This window comes from Daucus carota, chromosome 1 (genome assembly GCF_001625215.2).
Source record: "Daucus carota subsp. sativus chromosome 1, DH1 v3.0, whole genome shotgun sequence".
NCBI lineage: Eukaryota > Viridiplantae > Streptophyta > Magnoliopsida > Apiales > Apiaceae > Daucus > Daucus carota.
The window spans coordinates 36238042-36246628 of NC_030381.2; the positions used below are offsets into that span (position 1 = coordinate 36238042).

General features: G+C 35.4%; 1 protein-coding gene across 1 annotated transcript; it reads left to right on the forward strand.

Annotated features, from left to right (window-relative positions):
- Positions 1–240: 240 nt before the first annotated feature.
- Positions 241–1880, forward strand: LOC135150084 (uncharacterized). The gene is made up of 6 exons (XM_064086250.1): positions 241–312; positions 396–681; positions 790–860; positions 969–1242; positions 1337–1422; positions 1508–1880. Exons 1-6 carry the CDS (start codon positions 241–243, stop codon positions 1757–1759), a joined length of 1041 nt encoding a protein of 346 aa, XP_063942320.1. The 3' UTR covers positions 1760–1880.
- Positions 1881–8587: the final 6707 nt, after the last annotated feature.

Consider the following 8587-nt stretch of genomic DNA (forward strand, 5'->3'; position numbering starts at 1 on the left):
AAAAGTTTTTTGTAACCGTTACACGTTAAGACTTTCAATGCTATGCACAATTTTTCAAAGGGCTTTGATTGGGTCCATGAAAAGCTTGTTTTAACAGTCCACTGTTTGTATTTTTTTGAGGAATTTGTTTTCTAAACGAAGGACAAACATCTGCTCAATCTCGTAGTAATAAAGATTCAGTCGGTTTTTATGCGTAGCTGAGTGATAGTGTAACCTCTTCGACTTTGTTATCTCTTCCAAATGGCATCCTCTTTGTATGTTCCTCAGTTCGTGAAGCACCTTGACTGTATAGATTGTTCTGTTGATGAAATGGTATGTATTTCCTATTATTTTATATAGTTGTTTCCATGGCCTATATCTTTTGCAAAATATGATTCTGTACATCTTGTTGGCAGCCCATCCCCTCAAGCTTTTCTAGCAGATTTGGTCATCGGGTTACTGATTCAGTGAAGCTCAAGTTTCGTAACGGTTATAAGATTCGTGTGACCTTCGACCGGGATGGGAGTGAGTTCTTAGGCATGCATGACGTTTTTGTCGATTTCGGCTTATTTGGCGGGGAAGTGCTTATTTTTCAATTATGTAGAAGGGATTGTTTCAAAGTTTATATCATTGGTGTTGATTGTTGTGAAATTGAATACCCGGCTATTGTTCACTCTGCTCAGAAATGTACTCCTCAACCTGGTAATATGTTTTTGTCGATTTTTGTTGACTTGGAGTGGAAGTGCTAATTTTCCAAAGCTTTAGGTTGTCTGGTATTTTTGAATGTACTAAAATTTTTATGTTTTGTAGTGTGTGTTAGGCCTGATGGTTGGAGGTTTGTAAAACATCTCAATCTTGCTAATGGTTTCGGTGATGCAGTGGTTAGTTTGTGTTGTTTATGCATTTTCACAGAGTATAGGTGGTAGATTGCTTTACTATTTTATGGTTAGTTTTTTGATTGTGTCCTAAGTGTTATGTTTTAATAATAGGTTCCACCTCAGTCTTTTCTTGGGAAGTTTGCTGCTACGTTGCCTACTCGTTTTAAATACTTCCTTAACAATGGTGCTGAGTTTAGAGGCCACTACAATAGGCAGGATGGCATATTGACTGGTTTAAGTTCAATTCCTGAATACCTACGTTTGGAGGATTTGAATTTCTTTGATTTGGTAGTTTTCAGCTTTGATAACCTCAAGGAGTTTGATGTAACTTGTTTTGATGGTCGTAATGTGGAGTTGGTGTTTCATACCTATACGATACACTCGGGTATTTCTATGACATTAACATTTTTCAATGTAAAATGTAAGTTCCAAATTGTTCCAAAAGAGAGATTGAGTTTTAATTAGATTTGTATTTGTAGGTGCGATGCTGCAGTCCATCAGGCCTGCTTCATTTTTTGCGGTGGTAGTCCAGCCATTTCATATGCTGGAGTACTGTCATGGAGTGGTATTGCCCCAAACATCTTAATCTATTTCATATTTTGTATGACATTGCATAATTGTATATTTTCTCATAAGCTTGTTTGTTATAGGATATTTCTGCGGAGTACAGAACTCTTACTGATTGGTGGGGCAAAAGAGAAGAAATCAGCATCTTCAGAGGTCGTCGTTGTTGGGAGCTTGAGATTCGTAAGCGTGCTGATAATAAGAGGACAACGATCCACGATGGTTGGATACAAATGCGTGATGATCTTCAGCTTGAAGTTGGTGACACTTGCTGGTTCAAGTGGAAGGATGAGTCATATCATCGGTTCACGGTGGTTGTAGAGAAGGCTTCTGGTTGATGGTGAATATAATATCTGAACTTTGTGCTACGTTTTTAAGCGTGTATCTTTTTTTTCGAACAATATTCTATTGACTGATTAATGTCTATGGATATTTGGTACACTTTAACATGAATTGAATGTTCCCAGTTTTAATATCAGTAGGTTTTTATTTGTTTCCTCAGGTTGGTAGAAGAAGATTTTTTCTTTTCAGTTATGTCCTACAGGGAACTGTGAGTTTAAATTTTTAATTAGGTAACATGCTTGAAATAGAAAAAGAAAGAATATATATATATATATATATAGATCATTAAGTTATAGGATGACTTAGGAATGTAAGCAAGATGTCTATTAGAGTTTGATAAGTTGAACCACAGATTAGTACTAAGCAAATATTTAATACAAAGGTGTAATCCAATGTTAGACAAATCAAATAGTTTCATAGGTTACAGTGGTAGAAAATATTACAGGCTGAGTTTAATATGGAAAATTAGGAGTTCAATCTTCAGACATAGCTCGTTAAATAAAACACAGTACCACTTTTGTGCTCCTGAGTACCCTGTTCAGTCAAGTGGCATTGTAGTTCAGCTGAGAAATGTCATCAAGATGGTATGACGAAGTAGACGGCTGTTGTTCATTTTGAATGCAATAAGATTAGAAGCTGTGCTAATTTTTTTTAATGCAAGTACATTGGTTTTCAATATAGTTGTAGGAAGATAGTCACCTGAGCAGTGAAGCTTTCGCTGTTCTCTTGTAATTGTCGTTGCCCTCCTTTGTTTTCCTCATAGTCGAATCCTGAAAAAAGGTCTGTTGCAAGGAAAACCTTGTCTTTCTTTTCCACATTTGCCTGACTAATGGAGACTTTGACAGTGTACCCTTTTCCATTCAACATTTGTAGCATTTCTGCTATTCCATCATCCTATACAGTTGAAAGTAAAAATTACTAAAAATTCATTAAAAAATATGTATGATATTTTGTACTTCTATGGAAATTACTTCTGTTGTTGTACTGAGATTTATTTCCTCCAATAAAGTTCTAACTGCCCTGTCATCCAGCATAAGATCTAGTTCCCCAGTTTGATCAGATGCTATGACATGAATAGCAAACCTATCAGCAAACCAAGATATTTAGTATACTGAGTTGATACATTAACGCTTAATATAATAATATATTATTCATACTTCTGATTTGGTTCAACAACTTCTCTTTTACATGCTCCGCAAGTGTAGCCGTTGTTATCTGTTTCAACTTTCGTATAGCATGATGTGCAGACAAAATATTTCCAGGAAGTGTACTCCTGTAGACACTTGAGTATAGCTTTGCACACAACCTCATCCTTATATCGGAAAACAGATAAGTATAAGTAATTTTTGTTACTCTCTTCACAGTTTCATAGGACTGGTGATTTTAAATTAAAAGAGTAAGACATTTGATATTGAATACAGGAGTTTAACCTCAATAGAATCCTTTCCGAGGTTTTTTATCTGCTCCACAGTCAACAGATTTAGGCTTTTTGTTTTAGCACAGATCTGCTTCTTACTGAAATCAGGGTTGTTTAAACTGTAGAATTGCCAAAAAATAAGTTAGATGTGAATTTTTTTTCTATATGAAGATAAATGAGCAGTATTGAATGTTTACATACTCTTTGCGTAGCTTGTGAACAGTGTGGTGATCGTAGTTAATGTAGAAGGTGGTCGGAGAATAATTGCATATGTCAATTTGCTCTTTACAAAAAAAAACATATCAGTTAGTCACATATGTCTTTTCATTTTATATTTTGAGAACTGAAAGAATGTTATATTACCATGGAAGCTGGTAACTCTTGCACTTGTAATAATGAGTATAATAGGCTCTTCTGTAACTTTTTCCAAAGCTTCCATGAACTGAGTTGCAAATGAGTCCCAGAATGTGACATTGATTTTAGTCCTGCAAGAGTACAACTGTTAGTTCTTAACAATCTGTATTTTTGTCTTTTCTGAAAATTTATTGTTTTGAAATATTAACTTACTTTCCATCAAACAGCTTAAATTTAATGTTCTTTTGTGGCTTGCCGTGTCTGTTGTTGAAATCGTTAAGCTTTTCCTTTTTTGGAAGGATGCCTATGACATCTAAAAAATGAGATAGTAATGAGTAAATGGAATCCGCTATGAGTTTCTCTTAAGTTTGAGGAAATGAAAGGGTAATACCAGCTAGGTAGAGCACTTGCTCTGACACTTTTTTTAAGTCTGAGAACTGAAACAAATCGAACATATTCTTAGGGATAAAAGTTTCATTTTCGTCTAAGTCACTTATCTTTGTAGCCGTAGTGAATTTGATCTTCTTGTCCATTCTAACTGGTCTGAATTTGTCTTTCTCTGTGTAATCCTGCACTTCAAAGTTCTTAATCATGTAGAGATTTCCAACTTGCACCATTCTCCCAACCAAATCTGCCAAAGAGGCCGGGACGTATACTACCATTCGACAGCTCTGAGAAAGAAGAGGAAGTTTTTCAAAAAACGTTTAGGAAAACTATGACATAAGAAAGCAGATTATAAACCATCGAGAAAACCTTTGAATCAAGAAGCAGAAGATTGAATCCTTTGAACAATTGGCCATCTTTGGAACCTCTCCACTCTCTAATAACTCGGACTTTTACTTTCCAGTCTGCTCTCCCTGAGTGCACATTTCTAAGGAAATCAGAAGTAGTTTTTGACATTGTATTTTTGTGTTCTCTCTGATGTCTGTTTGTTTCTTTGTACAAATACATTGATATGTAGTAGAGTTTTAGATCTGTATTAAATGTAGTGGTTGGATCTTATAAATGACAGTACGAAGTTTGGTTCCAGCTTTGAATATTTCTGACTTGTTTGTTGAAATGTAGTTAGTGAAGTATACCCAAAAAACATCCTTGTACTGGTTTAATAGTACAATAGTGATAGGCAATGTTATATATATAGCAGTACGCAAGAAAATCTGGGATGACACACCAAAAGTGCTGGGTCTAATATTACAACAAAATAAGATGTTCAAGTTTCCATCCTTAAAATTAATGTGCTCCATTCATACATAGTTTAATGTCATCATCCCCATGACCTTCACAGCTCCATAGATATTTAAACCTGTCACACGTTAGTTTATATAATTAGTTTGACTGAAGCAAATTTTAGTTAGTACTTTTTTAGTATTAACAGTGTCTCACCTTCTCCTTCTTAATGTTGCGGACCCTTGGCTGCTTAACAGTAGGTTCTTCAGACTTGTCCAAATTCACATTCAACCGAGGTCTAGTCTTGCAAGCGGAATAGGTGCTGAGAGGAGTATCTACCTTTGGTTGAGTTTCTTTCACATTTGTCTGTTCGAAACATGCAAAAATCATTTACTACCTCATCCTGATAAAATTTAGAGTTATTAATAAAAATACACTTACATCAGTGATCTCAGTTGGAACTTCATGTTCTCTGCTGCTCTTGACTGGTGTAACATTCCCAGATAAATCCATTGCTTCAGACTTGTCCAAATTAACAGTAAACCGAGGTTTAGTCTTGTTGCTGGAATTGCCGGTGAGAGGAGTATCTACCTTCGATCTAGTCTGTTGAACATGTGTCTGTTCGAAACGTACTTCATCATTCACCAAAAATAATTTAGAAATTTAGATAAAAATACACTTACGTCAATGATTTCAGTTGCCACTTGATTATTTGTTGTGGCCTTCAACGGTGAATGATCCCCAGATATATCCATTGGTTCAGATATCTGAACTGCTTTATACACATTAGATCCCTCTTTCACATTTTCCTTGGTAAGCATGATAGTAAAGTTGTAGAGCTTTTTCTGGGGGAATTTAAGTATGGCTGGGAACTTTTGATCATCTCCCGCCTACAATTTAATTAGACAAAATAAGATTTGAATACATATTATAATGTTATAACTGGATCAACAGAAGTATCAGAGTGAGGAATGATTAAAGTTTCTACCTCATCTAGTTCAGCCTCCACCTCGTAAATTTCTTTCCCAGTTATACGGACAATTTCATCATTTGGCCACACAACAGGAATGATTCCAGTTTCATCCGAACACAGTGTATAAAGTTGGAACCTAACTTTTAATTATATTAGTAAAATTTCTTTAAATTAATAACTTGTGAGTTCCGAGAATTTACCTTTTATCTGGATATGGAATAATGCGACTACAGCCTGTGCATTTGTAAGTTCCATCTTCTAAAAGGATCTGGATGTCGCATTGTGTGCAGAAGCAGATGTACCAACTCATTTTCTCATCAACTTTCTTCACTAACATTTGGCAAACAACTTTCTTCTGAAGATTATACAGGTAATGTTAAATTCATGTTTTACTGCAATTACTAAATAACATTGAATCGAAAGTGGTTCTGTCTGTTATACCTCAATATGAGTTTCAGTCAGCTTCTTCAATTCATTAATCTTAACAGTTTGCAAAACCTCTTCTTCTTCCTCAACCTCTTCGGGCAACACATAGAAACCTGGTTCAGTTTCTCTGACAACAATATAATCTTAAGTAGTTAAAATCAGATTGATAGTGTATGTCGGTAGTACAAACAACAGATATCTACTTGCCTCTTCTTGAGATTTTCTACACTGGGGTGTTTAGGTTTGAAGTAAAAACGTGTCGCTGGGAAATTGGTGAGATACAACTGACCTGCATTTGAAAAATCACTGGTAGAATTTTTTGCAAGTAAATATCCACAAATTATTGTCGTAGTGTAAAAATGTTACCTTTAAACTGACTAACTTTGGCACTTGTTATTACAATAATCTCCGGAGCACTTATTGCTCTGGCTCTTTCGTATAGAAATGCTTCACCAAACTCATTGAAAAAGGTCACATTCATTGAAGTCCTATTACAAAGTTACCAACAAATCAAAACGTGCAATGTGTGTTAAATGTTTATATGCATGTGTAATAATGAACGTGAAGACAAAAAGAGTACACACTTTCCATCTGTGATTGTGAACAGAACGTGTGATTTTTCCACCTCATCTTTCATGTACACTGCCCTGTCCTGAACATTTGTTATAACCCCTATTACATCTGCATATGACACAACACTGGGCCAATTAATATTCATATACAGTTGCTTATGTACAGACATGTGGTTTGGTAGTGTACCTGTCAAGAACCTCTCGTCTGTTAACATTCCAATCATAGAATACAATGGGAATAAATCGAAGCTGTGGTCTGGTATCTTAAGTCCGGGACCATTATCTTTTTCAATTATGGTATCAGCAGAAAAATAGATATGCTTCTCATTTCTTACGGCACGATTTGTTTCATCGCCATTGTAAAATTTCACTTTAAAATTCTGGATATTATAAATCTGTCCTTCTACCAACTCCACCTTCAGATCTGTAGCAATCTGACTGCTCATAAAGGCATGAATTCTTTCACTCTATTCATGCATAATGTCAAACTCATTAGTGAAACGTTGCTACTCCTTTGAGACTATAGTTAAAAGAAGTATAAAACAAAAAACTTACAGAATCATCGAAGAAAACTACATTCAAGGCTTTGAATTCACCCGTGGTTCGATTAACTCCCTTCCAAACAGCCTGTGCTTTGACTCTTATCAGCCATTCATCCGTACAATCATTCAAGCTTGATATTCTGTCATACTTGTTGAAAGGCATCTTAACGTACTCTGTGAACAAAGATCTAAAAAAACTTTTAGGTTTAGTGAACTTGTATTGTTAAGGAACAAATCTGTAAGGCAGCAAAAGTTAAGAGATACCTCAGTTCCGGACAAATGAATGTAGTGGGCAGAAGCTTAACCTAAAGAGACAATGGAAGGGGATATTAGATTTAGATCTAGTCAAAACTGTTTGTGTGGTCCTCATACAACACCAAAAACTGTACTTGCATGTAACTTTCTTATCTGTCTAAAGTCATAAAGTAATAAAGAGAAACAGTTTACTACCTTGTTTTGTTATTTTCCAAATTTTTTTCAAGACCAAACTAAAATCCAGTTCATTCTAAATTTGATCATGAGTTTTTTTTTCTCGGGACTAATTTGAAAACACTGGTGATGACATAATTCTGTGTTGAATAATAATACTGTAATATTTAAACTAAACAGTCATTATCAGAAAATGAAACGAATGTTAAGAGATGATCTTGATCACATAATGAATTGGCCAGTCACATTAATTCAAGTGTTGTGACCAAAATACCAAGGCATAATAACATATTACTATTTCAAGATGTTTTCATGCATGTGTACTGATCAAACTAAATAGCAAAAGGACTACACAATTCATAGCTTAAAGAGTTACACATCTGGATGCTGATTCAGCAGTTAGTACATAGACTGCAGGTCATTTAGTTCCAAAATACAGAGTAAGTTTGAAGGTAACTACGATCACTCTACAACCAACATAACTAAATGACTGGTAAATTGTAGAAAATCTGCCGGTAAACAACATTGGCAGTGATGTTGGTAGTGTTACCCTCTTCATCATTTATGAATAGCTTCAAACCTTGTGGAGAAGTGACGCGACTAATAGCGACATATAATTGGCCATGGGTGAAGACTGGTTTAGGTAGGAACAAAGCAACCTTCTCAAGAGACTGCCCTTGTGATTTGTTGATGGTCATTGCATAGCAGATTTGCAGTGGCATTTGCTTTCTACATAACCGAAAGGGCAAACGGGTTTCGGATGGAGATAATTCCATCCGGGGGATGAAATGCTTTGTTCCCTTGTAAGACCCCGAAATGACTTCACATTGCACATACAAACAAAATCTTGACCAAAAATCAGTTACATATCCGTACAATCTGCAACTACTAATAACCGCAACTACTAATATCCATACAAACTACAACTACTAATGGCAAACGAA